At 38.9% G+C, this 21,858-nt stretch overlaps 1 protein-coding gene across 4 annotated transcripts in view; it reads right to left on the bottom strand.

The window, feature by feature from the left end:
- Positions 1-4,117: 4,117 nt before the first annotated feature.
- Positions 4,118-21,858, bottom strand: part of KIAA0930 (KIAA0930 ortholog) — a 76,125-nt gene continuing 58,384 nt past the window's right edge. For all 4 annotated transcript variants that reach the window (XM_048046853.2, XM_048046849.2, XM_048046850.2 and 1 more), the window contains 6 exons: positions 19,456-19,557; positions 18,867-19,007; positions 16,952-17,146; positions 14,603-14,765; positions 12,305-12,460; positions 4,118-9,106 (listed from right to left, as the gene is read on the bottom strand). In XM_048046853.2, the coding sequence (XP_047902810.1) occupies positions 9,066-9,106; positions 12,305-12,460; positions 14,603-14,765; positions 16,952-17,146; positions 18,867-19,007; positions 19,456-19,557 (798 nt within the window). In that variant the 3' untranslated portion in view covers positions 4,118-9,065. The remainder of the gene's footprint in view (positions 9,107-12,304; positions 12,461-14,602; positions 14,766-16,951; positions 17,147-18,866; positions 19,008-19,455; positions 19,558-21,858) is intronic.

Here is a 21,858-nt window from a genome sequence, read left to right as displayed (position 1 = left end):
TCTTTAGAACTAATACTGTGGCATGATTTTCCTAAACCAGCACAGAATTTCATGCTAATTTTTCCAAGTTATCTGATGCCAGTTTTTTAACAAATTCATAAAACACAATTTCCTATTTTTTTGCTGATCCTCCCACCCCAGATGTTGCTGAGAACTCAAATCAAGATTATATGACACCAAATATAATCAGAAATATTGCAACATGCCACAATGGGAAAAACAAAACAAAACAAACCCACAAACATTTAGATAATTTAGTGATAAGAAAGAAGTTATATAGTATCTGCTCAAAAAATTATATAAAAAAATAATTATTAGGTTTCTACTACTGTTTCCTTTCCAGTTGAAAGTGTGTAATGTTAGAAGAAAACAGTTGCATGAAAATACAAATAGTAAATGTAGTATTAACACACAATATTCACAAATGTAAGAAATAGAAGTTGAAAGATGACAGTATCCTCGCATCTTTTAAAAAATTTGTGACTGCAGAAACTCTAATCAAACCAAGGATTTTACCACTTGCAAAACAAAAAAAGCAAAAATAATCTTCCAGAAGACAGTAACTCCTGAATGTCCAGATTACAAATGCAGCACTTCAGGAACAGCACGTATTAATCAAAATCAGTCTCTTTCCTACTCCAGCAGGAAAATGCCACTCTTCGCAGACTAGTTGCAGCAACTGAGACATATAGAAGTCCGATTCATCCAAAAAGCACATTAAGTATAAGCTAAATGATATGTACATGACCTAGGCTATAAAAACGAGTGAAGATGAGAAGAAAACTACCACACTCCAAACAATGCATCACCAGATGACTGGCTCTAAATGATCTAGTGCTAAAGATAGAGTTGAAGGCCAAGTGAAAAGCAACAGCCAGCCAAGTAGTTTTGCATAATGTAGCCTTCCAGATGACACAAGGTTTGAAGCTGTGTATGAGTTCAGACTCAAAATTTAGTAAACTGCTTGCTTTGGTAAAACGCTTACTTCACAGAATGGTCATAACGCAGACAGACAAGTAAAGCTCAGGCACAGAAAAGCAACAAACTTCCTTGAATATTCAGTAGCTGCTGACTGGGTTACAAACCTCTGCACTACTCCACAAGTTATGGTACGGAGCTGCATGAAACACAGGAGTGGCACATAAGAATCCACAGAAAGGATGGTGGTGCGACACAAGATGAGTAAAGAGCTATAAGAAAATTAGACTGCTTGACGTAGTCATTGATACACTTTTCCAAGTTCTGGCAGCCTTCTGTTAGGGTAGCACACTGGTCATTCTTTAAAGATATACTCACTTAGAAATTCTTCTTATTTGCACCCAAACATCCTGAATGTTATTAGTAAGCATTATAATCCAAGTAAGTATTCATCATCACCAGTTTTGTGAGTATTACTGTTAGGAACATAACAACCTTTACTGAGAGGTAGCAGAGTAATTTGATCATCTCTGGAAATCTGCATAGGCTTCAAAGACATGATTAGAATTTGTCTGCTCAGGCAGTTACTTCTGTGTAGAAGTTTCTAACTTTGGTTTGCTATCTTCTATCATAAATGACATAATACAATACAAAATTCTGTCTCAGTTACCGCCAATGCTAGCTTTGGAGCCCCACCCTAATTGGTGGGCACTTGATACATTCTTCTTACCTGCAAATGGTAATTCTGTTGACTGCAGTCCCAGGAAAAACTTGCAGGGAGTTTCTCCATTATGAAAAGCAAATTCCTAACACTGAAGAGAAAACCATAGGTCATATACCAAATTCAACAATATTGACAGTTTATGAAATCAGTGTTTCCTTACCTTTAAAACAAAGTCAGAAATGATCACTGTGAATTATCACCTATGATGACCTTATCTACGAGGCAGGTTAACTATGGGAGTACTTACCAGGAAGCATGTGATTCAGAATTCCTCTTGCTGGAAACGAGGCTTGCACAATAACTCTTCTTGCTCCTTGACACAACATCTGTCACTCAACCATTTTCCAAGCATTATCTAATTTGACACTTGCAGGGAAAAGCAGGGATGGAAGTGGGCTCTGCCAACCTTTTCCTTCAAGAGCAAAGGAATGCCTCTAGATGTAGAGCAGGCATAAGGCAGTCAGTCTATTTCTAAGTGACATAAGGTTTTGATGAACACATTGGTTGCATCTGAATTAAAGTGTGCGTATGAGATTTGGAAGAATTTGGAGACCAGTAGAACTGCTTGCACTGGACTTCCCCAGCAATATTGCTCCAGCAGAAGAAGCAGAGCCACAGACAGAAACATCCTTTTATGCTGTGCGGAGATGGAAGGGGAAGAAAATGGATCAAGCAATTGCATATTGTGAAATACTAAGTTATGAATCACCAGAACCAACTGAATGTTGGCATAAACTGATGACAGGGAAAACATTAAGGCAGCTGGAATTAACACTTCAAGAAAAAGCTCTTTTTAAAGTAGAAGCTCTACCCTGATTTGCACAGGGTAACTTGGTCTTTTTGAAAATGTTACTCCTTTGCTTTCTACAAACTTTTTATTACAAGTTTCAGGAACATTTCTGACAGGAGTAAGTAAGCACGGTAACCATTTGTTAGCAAAGATCCATATTTTTCTTCAGTCTTCCATGTGTGATTTTACTTTGTACTTATCTTTGGATATTACAGGACATCAGCCCTTGATGATAAACTTGCATGCCAAGCAATATTACGGTATTTCTTGAGAGCATTGCTCCAGATGAGGGCAGACAACAGAAACAACATCAGGATGAAAGGAAGAAAGTTAATTTGCCTCTCCAGAGCAGGGACTCTGCTGAACAAGATATACTGCCACATTGTTAAACCAATCTTTTTCTTTCAGCATTTAGGAAAGTTATTAATGAAAGTCATGAACGCTTCTCAAAGATGCATGCATCAGTCTTCTGTCCTACCTGCATTTTGATTAAAAGCGAACAAACAAACAAGGCACACCTTTTCCTTCCACTAACTGATGTTGAAAGACCTACTAAAACAAACAGGTGAGCTTTCTTACCATGATTTGTAAGCTTCTGCTGTCTTAGTCTTTTGTACTGTTTCACCTAATGCATTCTCCAGTCTGGCTGCCTTCAAAAGCTTTCAGTGTAGAGCATTCAAGGAAAGTCATTGTTAGTTTTCAAGATGTGTTTTAGCATTTTCTAACCAGTTAAGATTCCACTTGCATATACACACACACAATAACACTGCCAACAGTCTACTCAAACATCTACAGTGAAGAACCTAAATGCCCTGTTCTCTTTCTCCCTAACCTCTACTTTTAAATTTTGCCTCACCTATCACTGATTACCAAGCTAGCATGCATATCTTAGATGTTACACCGCACAGTTTATGAAACAGTCCTGGTCTGTGTTTCTTTGAAATGGAATCATCACCAGGTCCAACTTATAACTGGTGTGTTTGGTGAGTATTTCTTTTTATATATTTTCATATAGAAAAATCCCCTGAAGAAGTCTACTGTGAAATGTCAGTCACACAAATCAAGTGGAGAGGGAAGATGTAGTGCCTTGCAAGTCTTTAAACCAAAACCGATTCAATGTTGGTAAGTACAACTTATGGTAGCATAAACATTTAAGTGCTAAAGAGTAATCAAATTTTAATGATACTATACAAATCCACATTGAAGTTTTTTCCTGAATTTAACATGAAGAAATCATTACAGCCAACTGTCTCTCAATATTCCACTCTACACAAACCTAAATACTAATGGCTATATAACTTCATTTCAAAGAAAACACACCTGTTTAGGACTTTTTTTTGTTAAATGCCAGCATCTAATGGAAAAGTCAAAAAGCCTTTTAAAACAAATTCAGAAGTACACTGACTTTTACCTTCTTCCCTTGTTATACAATGTGAAGTTGCCAGAGGCTGTTCATTGAAAGATTCAGCAAGCAGTCAGAAAGTTAGGTTTTGCCCGAAGTGGAAAAAAAAAAAAGAAGAGTAAACAGACTACTTTTTCTCATGAGTGTCTATTTGGCAATGCTTATTATGAGGAGTACCACAGAGTGTTATTCCACTGTTCATGCTTGCCACCAGTAAAGAATACATTCAAATTCAAATCCCACCAGGCACAGTAGAGAGTAAAAACTACTAACAAAATTCATGGTCGTTTAAGAGGTCCGTTTATTGGCTGCAGGGTCCAACACTTTCTTCACTGCTGCCATATGCAAAATCAACACCGTTTTTGGTGCACCAAGGTTCTCCTTGCTCTTTGTTCAAAGGGCTCAGTACAGTGCCAGCATCATTTCCAACCCATCATCGTTTTATCAACACTGATCATCAATGAGGCAAAAAAACAAACCATGCAACAAGTGTTAGTTTGATAAAATTAGGTTGAGAGTATTTATATATTTACACAGAGAACATTCAACATTGTAACCTGCTTGCAGTCTTGTATTATCTTGACCAAAGATCCAAACAGCTACATTCTGGTGTAAAATACTGTTTCATTTAAGGTTTGGTGTAAAAGCTACTTATTTAACAATGCCTTTTACTGGATTCTGCTGCACCTATTTTTGACACAGAATTTCTATATATCAACACCGTGCACTTTCAGTCATACCTCAAAAAACAAGATACGGCATTGGCAGATAACTGACTGCTATGACCAGAAGAAATCCAATTTCCAGAGCTTTCAGCCATAACCTTTGGAGACCATGAGAACCTAACATGAAGGGCAAGTCTGTAGGAGATGTCCGGTTCTTCCAAGAACTATAAACTTGTCATTTCTTGACACTGCTACTCACCACACAGAATTTAAAAGTACTAACTTCCTAAATAAAAAAAGTTGTTCTTAAACCCCATTGGATAACAACAGGACTTAGGCACTTTTGAAGACTGTGTCTTATATCTATCTTTAATACGGGGAACCTTTAGACTGCAAAATACAGGAGAAGTAATCATCTGGAAAGTGAAAAAAACATGATTGGCAAGAAGCAGTTCAACAGTCTAAGAGTGTAGACTATTTATGTGGTCTCCATGTCCATAGAGAACCTCTGTGACTAGAATGGGATTCTGTGCACAAGGATCTGCCAGAAAAATCTGTTTGCAGAGCCAAGGACCTGACTGTTTAAATCAAAACATGGTAAAAAAACATACTCTGGGCAAACCATTTTACTGTGAAAACTCATCCTTGTAAACAACTCTCTTTTTAGGAAACCAACCACACTGACTGTGCCGAGAAACGGAAAACCAGGTGATCCACATCCCCAACATGTTCAAGCCTTGTAAACAATGAAGACTGGGAGAACAAAAAGAGAAGGAACATGAACCCACACAAACTGGGATTTTCAGCTGCCTGCATTAGCCGAAACAGCTGAAAGATTTGTTACATTTCTAAAAATGGCTTATTTTAAAAGCAGACTTGGAACCCGTCCTGCACTGCTTGGCAATAAGAACATGATTTCACATACACTGTGGTCTCTAAGGCAAAGCAATAATATGCTAATACAAAATAAGTGATTTAAGACCTTTCTTTAAAAAACGAAGGCTTTCTACTTGCTAAATTGATAACAGAGAAAAACCTCTGTAGGGTGAAAAAAATTTAGTCTTGCATTTGACATCTGTCAACATATATAATCGGTGAAGAGTTGAAGTGATAAGCCCCAGGTCTCCAGGGGGAGCGAATGGGTAGAACGAGGGAAGAAGTTAACTCAGGAATGAGGTATGGTGGGATTCTGTAAATAAATACAAAGGTTCTGCAAAGCTTCCCAAATTTGTTAACTGTGCTGCTTTCTCATACAGAGCTGTTGTAAAACATCAATGTCAACATAACTAATGAAAACTGCTGCACTCCAACAGTCAGGATGTGGACAGCTGCACTTTCCTGCACTCTTTAGGTACGCAGAACATTCCAGTTCATTCCTCAGCAATGTAAATGGTCAATAGAGGCTCAAATCTACTGGTTTACTGCTTCAGAGCTATAGAATTAAAAACCCCTCCAAATTAAAAGGGTGAGAGGTTTCTATCTAACATTCCCTTTTCTTTTTTTGGTATAGTGCAATAGCAAGCTAAGGAACCAGCCGTGCCACCTTGACCCAGGCAAAACTTGGATCACCTTCTCTGTCAATCTGTCTGTATGAGGACAATAAATTATAAGGGTTTATTTAAAAGCAAAACAAAATAAGCATTTTTTCCTTCCTACTTGATAAAAAACTAAGGAAACAGGTGCGACACATAAGAACTGCACATCAGTTGTTTAGAGAGGGAATAGCTGAGAATCTGGTACATCTAACTTGTTTCCAAAAAGCACTATTGACATTCAGTAGACTTTTTCATCTCAATTTCCCATGGATGTCCATCTGGGCATACCTGTAGCCCTTTTCTACTAAAAAAGTTGAGTCTTCAATACAGACATAGCATACCTTCTAGCAGGATAAAATAAACCAATTAGCTTTTTTTATAGGACTTTTAAATTCAGCCCGTCAAAAACCAGACATCAGAACACATCTGTGTACATATAACAAAGCAGACAATATTTCTCGTATAATAGACAAGGGATCTGTGCTGTCCTTTCTGTAACATTGCCTTTCTACTACTGTACTACTTTAGAGTCTTTCTTTATTTGCCATTTCCTCTACAATCTTATGTAAGATCTGCTCAAGTCTTTCAGAACACATGAAATAAAGCTACCTAAAATTAATATAACGATATCAAAAAAGCATTAAAAATTACTGTCAACTAGGCAGTACTCAGGCACCCACAACTCAGGTTCCAATCTGGATCCGCTTCCTTTCCATGTCTGTTATTCCTGTTTGACTAAAAGGTATCAATTGTCACTAGTACGACAAATACTAGCTCTCTCCCTTCCATCCCTGATGAGTAACTGAAGGAAAACAGCACTGCTTTGCCCAGCCCAGTATGAAAATACAGAAAAAAAAACATCTTCAGAAGCTTCAGAGTAGGACTGGTCTTCTAGGTGAAGAGTGGTTTAACTCTTGCCATGGACATCAGGAGGGAGAATCTTTGTGCTGTCTGGCACTAGGCACACTACCCAGGGATCTCAGGTAAGCACCTGGACTGCCTCTGAAGTTCCTAGAGAGAGCTTTTCAGCTGCTCATTTAGGAGTCCCTCTCTCTCCCCGGGATTAGGTAGGAAGCCTAGGCACCCAAGTTGCATGCCTCAGGTTAGACAGCGTGAACACCCTCACACACACACAAGCACACACTCCCATGGAACGAGACTCAAAAGTCTGCAACATGAGAAGTGGCTGTGCTGGCAATGACCACGTGAACTTTTTTGTAATGCTGTTGCAAAACATCTGAAGTGAACTAACTACTGGTCAGCTGTCCCTGTTATGCAGTCATGCTGCCAGCATTAGAAATGCCGTCACTCTGGACTATGGTGACTGCTTCCAGGCCTAGCCTCAAAAAAAAACAAAAACAAAAACAAACCTCCCTACCATACTGGATTCATCATGTTGGGCTGAATGATAAAGTTAGTCTACCTTTAACATTGAAGTGGAGCTATTCCCATGGAACATGGCCTGAGGAAAAAAGGCAGAGAGTCCTACTTGAGAGGTTGAGTCATCAGACGCTATTGAGAAAATAACAAAGTACTTTAGGAAGGGCTGTGTGTGAGGGAGACAAAGGTCCAGGCTCAGAACACATGCTCTGATTGGTAAGTGTGGCACCAGCATTAGAGAGTTTAGGTGCTCAGACTCTGAAAAGTGACAAAAAAGACACCTTCACTCTTTATAGATTTCTTTGTGTGTATATCAGTGTCACTTGCCGTAAGTGACAAGCTACCCCACTCTTTGCTATGCCAGTTAGGCAGCTGTAAATAATGTGAAGTATGACTAGCTCTCACATCGAAGCAGTGAATCAAACTGCAGTAGTCTCAGTATTTTATCATTTAGATTTCACATGTCAAGGACAGCAAACTTTTGCTGCTTTGAGAAAGCTGCATTTTACCTGTAAACATAAAGCTTTTTTTACTTGAGACCTCCCGAAACACAAATTTCAAACCTCCCACTAATGCTATTTTTAGTCACTTTTCGGTGCAGAATTACATTTAAAACATTTGTCTTGAAAGAAAACTTGTTGTGCTTCAGCATGTAACAGTACAGCAAAACAACAGGAAAAGATGAATCTGGGAAAGCTGCCCAGACATTAATCAGCTCTCATGCCCTCCTTGGCCTTGAACACTACCACAAAGGACAACTTTACCTACTTCGGTCCAGTGCATGCAGGAGGATGTTGGTTATTGGTAAGATTTTTAGTTTTTGGAGTCCATTTGTGGCCTCCTATTTTTCCATTTCAGCCTCAAACTGAATCAACTAACAGAGATAAGCAGCATTAGTAGTGGATATGAACCTCAGCTTTATTATAGCAGCACATTTTAGCCTTCTTTTCACTGGCTCAGTTTCTTAGCCAGGTCTTGAGGATGAAAATGTTGCTGTTCTTTGGTAGATAGAAAATTTGTCAGCAGAGTTCTCCTGTCCTAACACTGACACATGAACAAACGGGAACATCTTCAGCCTCTTTTAAGCTCTGACCTATCCGACTGCACATACCCAAATGGCAATGTATCTTTATAGTATCATTTTCCTTTTCCTCCCTCAGCAGGAAATTTTCTCATCCCTTCAATCCCAACATGCACAGACGCATTAAATCAATCCAACAAGGAGAGTATGGGTGAGAGTCTATGGAACAACGTTCATTAGTACATCATTATTAAATTCTCAAATTGTTTCTCTCAAAGAATATAAAGTTTATCACATTCTGTACATATTGTTGGTTTCTTAGTTATAAAGTAAACACAGTAATAAACTGTTCATAAAGCATTGACTCCGTTTAAACACAGCCCCTTCTTGTTTTATTTTGCTGAAAGTCCTCTTCCAGTCAGAAACGCTCAAGTGATGTACTGCAAATGTGCATATGGTGTATGACAGCAGAGGAAGGAAGAAAGAGGCACTTTTGATCGGCTGGTATTCTTTGACTTCCCTTTTTCCAGTGGAGGTTTATGTTCCTGACACTAGATGGTAGTGTTAGCACAGAAAACCGCTGTGGTTAGGCACTTGGCAACAAGGCTCCAAGGCTGTGCCCGCTCTCTGCTATATCATCAGAATTGGTTTCTGCCGCACTTCCAGGATATCTGGGGAAGGGAAAGAAACAAAAAGGAACAGCAAACTTAGGAGGCTCCTGAAAGTAGCCACTGCACAAGGAAGTAAGAACTGAAGATTCATTTCTGGACTGCTGCATAGACCCCTGGTTACAACACTAAAGGAATTTAAATCACAACTAGCAATGAGACTTTGCCTATTAATGAAAGCTATTCTAATCCCTCCCAAGGTGCATCCTAGTTGAAGGATGGTAAACTGCAAGTATAACACATCATATAAAAATGAGAGCTGATTTAAGTATCATTAATAGTGGCATGAAACAACATGAGTCAGACATGGAGACAGCGGCAATCTTCCAGAGAAACAAGTGTAAGAAGCATTATAGGACATGCCAAAGGTTTTTTCCTTCCTGAAGGGAACCATCCCCAAGTCCCTTAAAGAGGTTTTTGGCTCAGAAGATGTGGGCACAAGCAACTCAACAGTTTCATCTATTTCATAGCCTGAAGCCTACATTTCTGCATTCAAAAGGCTGCAATAAGAACATTCATTTTGTTGGCTCCTCAGCCCAATATTGTCCAAATGTGACAGAATATGAACCTGCAAGATAGCTGTCATAATGGGCATCTTTCCAAATGTGGATAATAAAACTAGCGTGCTGGCACGGCAGTCTGCAGAAGTATCTGGAAACTGGGCTGCTAGGTCTTTTTCCAGGCTACACAGAGAATAAAGAATGTCGGAAAAGGGAGCACATGCTTAATTAACCGGCAGGTCACACATAGCTGCACAAAGAGCATGACCTGAGTAAAAACTCACAGATCCACAGCTTCGGAGGGTTCTAGACATGCTTGTAAAGAATGAAACATAGCACAGTGAATCCAGTGAAGGGCCACAACGATTATTAAGGGATTGGACTATCTGACATGCAAGGAAAGGCTGAGAGCTGTGTCATTTAGCATGGAGAGAGAGAAAACTCAGAGCAGAGGAAGTCTTATCAATATGTACAAACTCCAGATATTTTTGAATATACTTTGATCACTATCCCTAGCATTTTAATTTTGTAGTACAGACTTGCCTAAACTACTCAAAGGAGATGAACGTCTTTCCCACTGCATCCTGCCCCATGTGTAATGCTCTCTCCTGCTGGAAAGCTGCCACTGGCACAAATGCATTAATTACAAAAAGGCACTGGAAATGGGCTCTATCCGAAGCACCAAGCTAAAGCAGATAGTGAAAAAAATGCAGATTAAAATTCTGCCTTACAGCCCAGACATTTTATGTCTCTTTTCGCTGTGTCTCAATATATACACTGGCTCCTGCAACTGTATGTTAAACAAATTAAGTCTCAGAAAGTGCATTCAAGCTAAAAGCAAATATCTGAGCATGGAGGCATTTATGCCACCCACTTGAGCAAGTATTAAATGCCAGCAGGAACAATGCATCTTCTGTGAACTCCAAAATGCCTGTGGCGAGAGAGAGTGAGCTTGATAACTCTAGCTAACCAGCTGTAATGGTATCAACATAATTGTTGTAAGGAATAATTGTGTATTTTGTTGGAACTTTGTTCAAAATCCTCCCTTAATTATAGAGGATCAATTCTGACTGGAATTTGTAATTTCTTCTAAACTCAAATCAATTTCTACATACAGTGAAGGGCCAAATGGTGTAGAAACATCTCTTTGCTAAGTATGATTTTCCACCTTATCAGCTACAGTTTTCCTTATCTGTAGGGAAGGAGCCAGCCTACTTTTGCAACACAGTCTGAGATCGCAGCCTGCAAATGAGGATAAGACTGTAGCTATTACTATTACACTAGCACAGTACAACTAATGACATGAAGAACACACCCATGCTATCTTCCTATCTCTGTTAGCAGTAGATTAATCTGTTTAACAACAGATTTCCCAATTCCTGTCCTCTTAGCTACTTTTCGGGAACAATCTGGAAATAACCACTGAGTTCTCTTTTCAGACCCAGACAAGAAAAAGCTGGCACTGATCAAAAGTCCACAGTACAGACAAACCTATTCAGAAGTCATCTGACCTGGTGGATGAAAAGAAAAAAGATTAAGTTCTTAGATAGGTAAATTAAAAAGATCTTCAAAGGTTAGAGACAGGACTTTAAAAATTGCTCTGCGACCATAACTTTATTCCAGGGGATGACAACTTTATTCCAGTATAGAATTCGGAGTTTAGCAACGGCTTTGCCTGAGATACTATCATGCACCTGGACCAAACTTTCTTTGTACCTGAGACAACCAATATGTATTTTCAGAGGGAATGCATTTCAGGACCTCACTTAGAAGGCACAGAGAGAGTGCACAGTAACACTAGTAATGGCTATATGAAAGAAACTGCCACTGCATTTAGACAGAGAAGAGAACCCTTAACCACTACTTCTTTCTCTATTTTCTTAAGTATCTCAGAGTCCCATGAGCTACCTCATACTGTGTGTGAACTATTCCTCTGAAAGGCTGGCATGCTTGCTGATGCAGGCATCTGTTCAAACTAGTCCACCTATATTTGCAGGCAGACAAGAGTTACATGGATGTCATATTTGATACTTCAGTACTTGCCTGCTGTAAGATGTAATTTATTGTGATATTGTACCCCAGCTGAACAAATGCAGAGCTGTCCATCATCAATGTAGTAACTGGCATAGCTAGACAACAACATGGGACTGATTGTTCCTGGTGTGACATAACCACTACTTAGTTTAATTAAAGAAACTGGGCACCTGAGAGATTTATAGCTATTAGTGTGGGCACTTTGATCAATCCAAGCAATTCACGTGGATAACAAATCTAGAACTCAAAATTGGCAAAGGAGATCATTCCAAATTCCAAAACTACCTTTACATAACCCTCTTAGTCACAGGTCTCTGCTACAACTATTGCTGTCAGTGGGCAGGCTCACAATGAGTTGCCCTGCACTCAGGAGATGGATGAACCTTATATTCCAGTATTAAAGACACTAATAATCCTCCAGAAACAAAACCTACCAGCTTGTTTGAACTCTCACCAAGCAAAACTAGCGCAAAGCCAGAGAACAGTTAGGCACCATTCCACTTGTTCAAATTGATTTGCTGCTACAGTCAGCAAGTAAGGTTTGAAGTCATGTTCCCTTTCAGAGAAAGGCTTGTTCCTCTATCTTAATAGCAAAATCCCACAACACTGAAGGCTGCCTGGGAACCAAATGAGTCTCTGTTTATGGGTAATGCACATTAAAATCCACCTGTTAAAATTCGATGCAATGGCAAAGTGATGTAAGTTAAGTGTGCATAGAGTAGAAAATTTTCATCTGTTCTGTTCAGCTTCAGCCATGAGCCCACCAGAGACCGTCCTGTTCCAGATAAGGACCGCGACCTCAGATTTGTTGCATTGTGTAGATCTGTAAGGGTAAAAGACAGCAAGTTTAAAACGATTGTACTTTCTGCATTTTGTTGGAAGATTCAATGAAAGCTTCTGAAAATAAAAAAAAAATATATATATAGAAAGGAAATCCAACTATTAATTTTCTAGAGAAAAATTACAAACAGGTCACTTACTACTACTACTATTATTTTTTAAATCAGTTGGATCTTGCCCAGTACAGAATTCACCATTTACATTGAAGCTAATGAGTTATATCAACAGCTGGCAGTAGTAGTAAATCATCAAATCATCATCCACTAATCGACCAGCCAGGAGAGAAAATGAAGCACTTGCACAAGCAAAATCCTAACCCAGCCTTCCCTTATATACAAAATAACATCCCTACAGTTAAGTAGTTACTCATGCAGAAACGTATAACAGAAGGAAAAATCTATCCTGTGAAGAAGATTAATATCCAACAAGACACAGGAAAAGTCAGTATTAGTAAGGAAGTTCACTGCAAATCTCCATGCATTCCCCAAGCCAAACCTGGGATTATTCTGCCATGTTATTTATTCTTCCTGAAATTAGTTTAGAGATCCAAAATGTATTTTAAAACAAAAGGACACTGAATCCACTCTAAACTAGAGGAGATTTTTATAGCTGCAGACAGGAATGCATATGTTACATCTGTTGAGTGTTTCTAGGCTTTCTCTCCATTCCTCTGTAAAACTCAGCCCAGTGTCACAGTGCTAAAGCAGATGCTGAAGTGAAGATAATTCTGGACCAGAGCAATCCAAACTCTGGGAGTCATTTGTTTAAAAGTAGGTCCTGAGGAAAAAAGTGGCAGCTACTCTGGCAATGTACATACAATATAGAGAAAAAAATATCTTGTTTTCCTTCCTTTCCTATAAGTGTGTATGGCCAAACAGTCTATTCCCTCTTTCCACACTTTACCACTATGTCAAGAGCACCGTGGTGATCAGGTCAGAAGGACTTGACTCTGGTAGCTGGAATAAGCATAATTCTCCTGCTGTGTCATGCTTGCCTGCAGCAAAAGCAAGCAAAGCCTGATGGACTGTTCCTGTCCACAACAGCTCTGTCTGCACTGGGGTCAGGTCTGCAGCAGCACTGGCCAGACCCAGGACACTGCTGACCTTCAGACAAGCCATTCTCCAAGCTATTCTCCAACCACAAGGCCAATATACACCAGCATTTCCCTGCTTCTACAAAAAAAAACAGCTTTTTGTCAGCTTTCTCCCTTCTGGAAAAAAAAAAAAAGAATTTCGTTACTGCAGCTCCTGAGCAAACATTGGTAGGACACTCAGATTTCTGTAATTTGTAATCAGATTGAATCTAGCTACTTCCCCTTTTAGAAAGGTCATTCTTGAATAAATTAAACTTCCTAGTGTACTCTATTAAAATATATATTTTTTAAAAATAGTATTATTCTATTAAATAAGGTCCATGAACAATAAAGTCAAAACATTTATAACCATAAACAAAACCACACTTCTCAGTATTTTATATGTATGTTATATTATATGTATGTTATATTATATTATATTATATTAATATATATTATAATATATAATATATATTAATATAATATATAATTATATTATATTATATGTATGTTATATTATATGTAAACATTTGGAAAACCTGGAATTTGTTCACTCCCATAAATATTTGGAAAAGAAAATGGAAAATAATAAGGATGTTCATAATTATGACTAAGTATGCTAGGATCTGATATTGCAAAACTATGCTGAGTAGACACTACCACCACCAATGAGGGCTTCTGGATAAACGCTTAGAACTCCATTCTATCCTGTGCAGCCTCCAGGAGAAATACATCAAAGACAGAAGACTCCATCTGGGAAAGCAGTTCTTCTCACTACACTGCATAGTAACTGACCCAAGCTCTAGCCTTTTTATAACTAAACTTGGAGGCACACTGGTCTCCAGCTTTCAGAGAGATGCTTTGAAAAGAATAACCCCAGTTTCAGAGTGGCACCAGAGATGGACTGGTTGAGACACACCATCAGAGCAGTTTCTGTGGAGCTAGATTTTTCATACTGTAAACCTTTTGGAAAATCCAGCACTGGAATCCCTTTCCACAGATGTGTCCCCCCTCCTCTCTGAAAGTCTGCTTAGCTGGTGTTATTTCTCTCACCTCCACCATCATCGTCTCTGAAGAACTCCTCACTGTCATTTGCTGAGTGGGATTTTTTCATCTCAGCAATTCGATTTCGGGGCACTTTTCTCTTAAGGGATGGGGAGAAAAAGGATGGGCGATTGTTGCGTTCTGGGGTTGGTGGTGTGCTGAAAGAAGTGACCTGAAAGGAAAAATAAAGGAAATGCTAGGATAAGTTTTGTTTAAGAAGTTCTATGCTTCCAATAGGAAATAAACAGTTTCAAATATGCACCACAAGGTAATCACATGTAAAAATCAGAATCACAACTGGTGCCCAGCTGCAAGTTTTATCAGAGTGGTCTGATAAACTGACTGTGTCAACTGCACAGTCATCTCAACTTCAAGACACTCATCAAGATGAAAGTATTTTGATGCATCAGCACCCTCAACTGTTATGTAAATAATAAAAAGAACTCCAGAGCCATCATGTGATCACTTTTCAAAGGGATTTATAGTTACAAAGGAATAAAAATGCAGATTAATAATTTATTTAGGCACCAAGAATGTTAGTGTTATTTTTATATGTTGAAATTCAGAAGACTTAATAGGCTAAGAATGTACTGTACTGGACACAAAATTGTGCATCTTCATTTCTTTGGTAAAGACGAGGTAGTTGTTTGCCTGGTTAAACAGATGCCACATGAGATCACTGTAAAAGGTCACTGTGCCTGTGAAGCAGGGTCACAAGACAATTAATAACCCAAGATGCTGATGCAAAAGACAAGTCAATGAGCAACTCTATGTATATTATTTCTGTATAGGATGGAGAAAAACAAGTTGAAAGGCCAGTGATGAGTTGGTTACAGCAAGTGATGACAAATACAGGGATATAATTGTCCATGGTGAAATGCAGGTTAGGCACAGAACTACAGAGACACTGTTCCTTCAGAGCAGCAGTTGCTGTTGGGTAAACCTCAATTATAGTCAGCCATACCTACTCCAGAAAGAATTTCAATTGCAGTAATTGTGTACTGGTTTTGCTAGTAATATTTTAACCGTTTCCTTTCAAATTAAAAAAAATATGGATAACTACTCTGCTAACAGAGGTGATCAACTTTTATCTCATTCTTACTTTTTCACACCGTTAATTTAACAATCCCATCATGCTTCCTGAGATGAGATCACTGCTCATATCTGTCCTTACAAATAAGGAAGGAGGTGATGTGTAAGGATGACAGCCAAGCCAAGCTGATGCTGCACTGCAGAAACTCGCTATGTCATCCCTCTGTCATTAACATAAAAAAATTAGAAGCATTCTACCACCCAACTGATCCTCTCTTAAGGGCACTTGATCTCTAACCTCTGCTTGTCTCAATTTATTTTTAATTCTGTAGCCATTTCATATCACACCTGCAGGGAAAACCAGACACAGACAAATTACCATTAAAGCCATTAGCAAAGAGCAATGATAATACATTATCAAACAGAGGCACTGGAAGTCTTGGAGCCAAAAGATCAGGAAGTCCCTCCAGGCCTGGTTTCTTCAGGCTGTACCTCTACAGCACAGAGCTTGCGCAGAGTTAATGAGCTCTGTGCTGACAGCTCATTTCGCCTTTTAGGAAGCCAGAAAGAGAAATCCCATGACTTCCATGGTCACCACTGGAAGCAGATCTGCTGGCCTTTTAACTCCACGGGTTACTGATGTTACACAGGAAACCAGGCTGGAATCCATCAGTAATCACTCTGCCTAGGTCAGGACACATCTGTATAGATATTTTAAAGACACACTGCCTAATTCCCATTAACTAGGTAAAATGCTTTAACTGAAATCAATGCTCAAGACTGAAAAAGGGCCAAATCAGGATCTTTGGACAGACTCTATTGGTATTTTACTGCACTTGTATTAAAATTAAGCATATGTATAAATATGGTTGTACATCTTGATCCACAGTCTTTGCTTTAATATTATACAGGCTTTGCACTGCTGGTATTCACTCCTCAAAATCTCCTGTGAAGTTTAGTCAGCAACCTACACCACATACAAATTCCATGTTTCTAGGTAAACCCCATCTTGTACAGAAATGGAATCTATTAATTTTCATAAAAATAGGCAGAACCATAATTTTCCTTGGCATCAACATCACTGTTGTTTCAACAAAACACTCCTCCATAAGTATGAGTCATGCACTCATCTCTGTACTCATTATTTGCTCAAGGGAAACTGCAACAAAAATCCATCTGCATATACTGAATAGATCTGAAATCTATACAAGCAAAATTAAGTTCAGATCCATGATGTGGGTGAATTCCAGCTTCAGTTCATCCACTGGCTTTAAACAAAACATATCCACGCTCAACCTTAAGTCAGTATTTCTGTCTACTACTTACTCTCTCATGCACTGGGGAATCTGGATTTGAGTCTTCTTCTGTACCATATGGTGAAGTGTCACCAGTAGAAACTCTACTCACTGCCATTTCCGCGTGTCCTTTCCCTTGTGGCCCTTTCATTCGGACAAACTCCATGTTGTTATATTTATAGAAGCCAAAAGACATTTTTTGAGCCATCTTTGCTGCAACACTCACCTACAATGCACCAAGATGGGAGAGAAATATATAAAATATCACCTTCAAATATAAAACATAATGTTCTCTGAAAGCAGTTATCTAAGTATAAGTCCAAAACATAGCAGATAATGGTCATTATCTTGATTCTTAGGAAACATTTTAAGCCAAAGTCTGAAGTGATTTCCAAAGGGGAAGCAATTTTACAGATACAAAAACAGACGCTCAGAGGAGAGTCAACTCCTTCAGCTATCCAAAAAGCAAAGTTATCCAATGACAAGCTGAGATAAAACAAAAGCTTTTTTCAGACCCACACAACGTGGCACACTGAAGCACAGGAAAGCACATGCATAACTCAACACAACCCACACAGGGACAATTGTATGAGTCCAAAAAGTAACAGACACATAAGAAAACCAGCAAGGCACACAGCTCAATTCTGGCACTACTGTATGGCAAGTACAATTCAGACATTTGTGTTCATATTGTCAAACCCAAAGCAAAAAGACAGAGCTCCCATGCACAACTAACCTGCATCACACTGCTCACCACAAAACCCTGACATCTTTTGAACCCTCTCAAAAGAGAAAAGGGCTCAATTTCCAGTGAACACAACTGAACTGAGAACTGAACTGAGAACTAGGAAAAGGAACAGACCAATATGAAAACAGTCGAGGTTTTGACAAGTGAAATAAGGAGGACTTACGCATAAGCTTAAGTGGTTTATCACAACTTTCAGCAGTTTATCCCATCAAAGGCCCTGGTTTGTTTATAAGATAACAATTTATATTGCACTAAGAATTAATACAGACAACTGAAATCAAGTAACCTTCAGATGTACAGAGAGCTTGCTTCTCTTCTCTTAAGAAGAGTGAAAATACAAGCAGGTCAGATTTCAAGTTTTGCCTTTGGCTATAATCAAGTGTTTAAACAAACAATTCTGTTCCATCTAACAAAACAATATGAAGCAGAATTTTTATACTCATGTTCTTTGGAGAAACGACTATAAGAATATAAACTACTCACATTTAAAAACATGGAGAAGGTAAATTATTCAGGCCCTCTATTGAAGAGGGTAGGAACAAAGGGAAATGAAGGAGTTTACAGTCACAGTAGGTAGTGACTGGCATCCTTTTCTTTTTTTAATCCTTCAGCACTGTCTTCACAGTAAATATTTTGTGAAGTTTATTGGCTCACACACAATCTTGACTAAGTACTGAATTTGAAGCTACAAGTGAAGTCATTTCATGTTTCTATAGAAAAGCAATGAAAGCTTCCTTCCAATGCAGTGAAACTGCAGTGGCCTTTTGAAAATATCCACGAGTAGAGAACACACTAAACAAAAACACATTTTACATTTAACAAGATAGTTATCAGAGTTTAAGATCTTCATGTAAAACATGCCTTCACTGAAGTAACTAGAAAAATCCACGAGCTTTCAGAAAAATGAAAGGGTTCCCAGAATTCTGTTATTCAGATCCATTCTGATGTCATACTCTTGCATCTTCATCAGTTTCACTCCTTTTGGCAAACACAAGAGTAACAAAACCTGATCTGAGCAACCTCAGCTGCAACCTCAGTGCACCCAAAAGCACTAACTTTGGAGCAGTTTTCAAAACTAAAAAGGATAGGTCATGATGCAGATGATCTAACAGGACAAAAAGCCAACAACCTCACAGTAGCACAGAAAAACTGTGGTCAGTATTGCTACAAAAGACATTGTCTTTCAGAACCACATTACCCTGTTGTCATAGACCTTCTTGAGTGCTTCATAGCGGATGGACCCCTGAAAAATCACTCCTTGGAAGGTGTTGCTTTTGTCACTGGCAACCAGCTCCACACAGACCATTTCTCCTTCTCCTACAGTCATGTCACTGAAAACCTGCAAAATGCAAGACGAAATACTTCAGGGAAAACTGCAGCTGGTAAAGATCAAACACATTGAGATTCCCGCGATTCTCTTCAGGCCCAATGTAGGTTCAATGTAAATGGGAAAAAGTAATGGAGATGTAGGCTCTATCACAGCTTTTCCAAAAACCATGGACTCCAGGCAGTGTCCACTGCACGTCATGTGTTTGGGTAAGCAGCTCTTACAATCAGCTTCTCTTGCTTCAGCCCATCATAAAAACACATGCCAAAATCCAGCTCTAAATCTGATTTCAAACATATTAAAGAATGAGGAACATCAAATAAATCATCATGGACTTGCCCCATAAAACCCCCTGGAATATAACCCTCCAAAAACATTTGTTCAAAAGGTGCCAGAAAACAACCACTCCGGACATAAGACTAGAATGGGACAAAACCCTGCTGCAGCTCAAGGAACTCACCTCTTCAAAACTGTCAATCATGAAAAATATGTTGGGATAGCTGATCTTTGACTCCTCTCCTTTGCTGTCCATTGGGTGTTTGCTAGGAGATGCAAACACTTGCTGAGAAAAATATCGAAAAAGAAAATTATATCCTTTCAGTTAAACGTGCCAAGGAATGGGCACGCTGAATACAAGGCAAGCAGTACCAAAACACCACAGTCCAGCACTGCTCAATCAGCCAACACTTGCACTTCTGCTAGGAATGCTGGACATCCTTCAAGCAAAGCTGAGCTTGCAATAATGATAGAACCTCCCACTTGTTAAATCCTTGAATTTTCATGTGCAAGTTATCAGTTACTGCATAGTAAATTTCTCTGTGTGTTCCTCTCACCAACCTATAGTAATGCTAAGGCATCTCCCTCAAGTTATTTCTAAGTTGCTGCAATGTGCTGCAATGCAAAAGCACATAGCAAGAAAGTTACTGTGGAATAGCTGACCTAACATTATTTGTTTGTACAATGATTTTTGTTATTATTGTTTGCTTAGTCTCACAATAAGATCAATATTGCTCAGTAATGACACGTGAGGCTCTCAGGAGGACAAGAACTTGATTTCTCACCCCCATCTTCTACTTCTGTTTCTTTCCCTAGCCATTGTGCTTCCTGTTACACGTTCCTCCCTCTGAAGCAACTCCTCATCTCCTTTGTTCTTTTCTCTCTTCAAAACAATCAACATATAAAAAGCTAAAGGTTTTAAATTTTATCATTCCAACAATATTAAAACAGTTAAAAAGCAGAAGAATTCATACTGAGTAGCTTTCTTTGCTTCTACCTCCATTCACAAAGCTTTGAATTAAAGTAACGTGATGAATCTCAACACATTCACCACGGGCTAATTTAATTACATTAGAAAGTAACGTGACTTGCCAATGATCAGGCTTGCACTGGTGCCTGAAACAAGGACATCTTCCAGGCACCCTTGTTCTTATGCCATCCAATGTAAAGCCAAAAAAACCACCCCAAACTCATCTCCAGTCACATACACCAAAGGAAAATATAGTTTCTATAGATCTTATTGTCGAGCCAACAGAAAATCGATACAGTCTGAAAAATAATTTAGGGGAAAGTCAGCCTCTTTTTACACTGGTTTCATGCCCTAGGTACTCTCCTGGTATGAGCACAGTAGCTCTGTCACAGCTCTGGAGAAGTATAGCATGTCATAATGTTGGTAATAGAAGATGAAATAATACAATATTGCTTAATACGTGTTACATTTGTGATGTACTGTTCTGGGGCTGCGCTTGGAAGATACAAAATATATGTGCAAGGATAGCATGGGAGAATGCACCGATTCATGATGAGGAGTAAGGAGGACTAAAAGAATGCACAATCTGCAAGACATCTAGATAACTGGGGCCTCTTGGACCCTGGGAACTGGATCAAACCAACCTTGCGGTTTGGACTGAGACGGAGGGCTCAGAGAGCATGCGTAAGAAGAACAGGTTAAAAAGTTCAACTCTGATGAAGACATCTTACTTCATCCTGACGACCACCCGGACGACCACCACAGAGTAATATGCAAGCGCAGAAGGACTGATAAGATAATTAGCATATGAAGCGGGGCTAGGCAGAGCTAGGAAATGAATATGCATAGATGTGTTGTGAAACTTAATGCATATGTAATATTTTAGGAGATAAAAGAGAACTGAGTGAACAAATTGGACGAAGTTAGATTTGGGCAGGCATGCCCCTAACTTCCAGCGCCTAATAAAGCACCTTCATATAATCACTTTGTGGATTATGTGTCTTCATGAACGGTAACAATAATCCTGCACAGGATTTCTCCCTATTCAATATCTGGTTGTGCACGGAGAGGGTAATATATGCTTTCTAAACCAAGATAAGCAGAGTAATAAAGATCTTAAAATGTTGGCTTTTGTTCATTTAAGATGAATGGCCTCAATGGTACATGTTCCAATGAAATGCCCTAACGCAAATATGCTTTCCACAGTACCTAGAATTGCCTTTTCTCTCTCTTCATATAACAGCTAGAAATGTTATTTGTATATACTGATAAATTCTAATGTGTTCTAGGTTTCTCCTAGAAAAGGGGAGACAAAGAAAAATTTGTAAGCAGCCTCACAGCATAAGCCTCTAAAAATGAGGAACAGAAAACCTTCTCCTCATTCTGAATATTGCTCACATGCTTCACACAGGCCTCTTATCCTCATTTTCCTAGTTTTCAAACAGGCATGCAATATTTACAGATTTCTTTTTCTCAAAAGAACTTTGCAGAAGTTAACTCTGAGTGAAATTTGGACTTTTGCACAGCAGAAACAGCAATGAGAAATAAAAGGATTGTTTCAGTGATCTAACATGGTATCTTAACTGAACCGGCAGAAGGGAACTGTGTGCTCAACAC

Source organism: Anser cygnoides, chromosome 1 (genome assembly GCF_040182565.1).
Source record: "Anser cygnoides isolate HZ-2024a breed goose chromosome 1, Taihu_goose_T2T_genome, whole genome shotgun sequence".
Classification (NCBI taxonomy): domain Eukaryota; kingdom Metazoa; phylum Chordata; class Aves; order Anseriformes; family Anatidae; genus Anser; species Anser cygnoides.
This window is presented reverse-complemented; position numbering and strand designations above follow the sequence as displayed.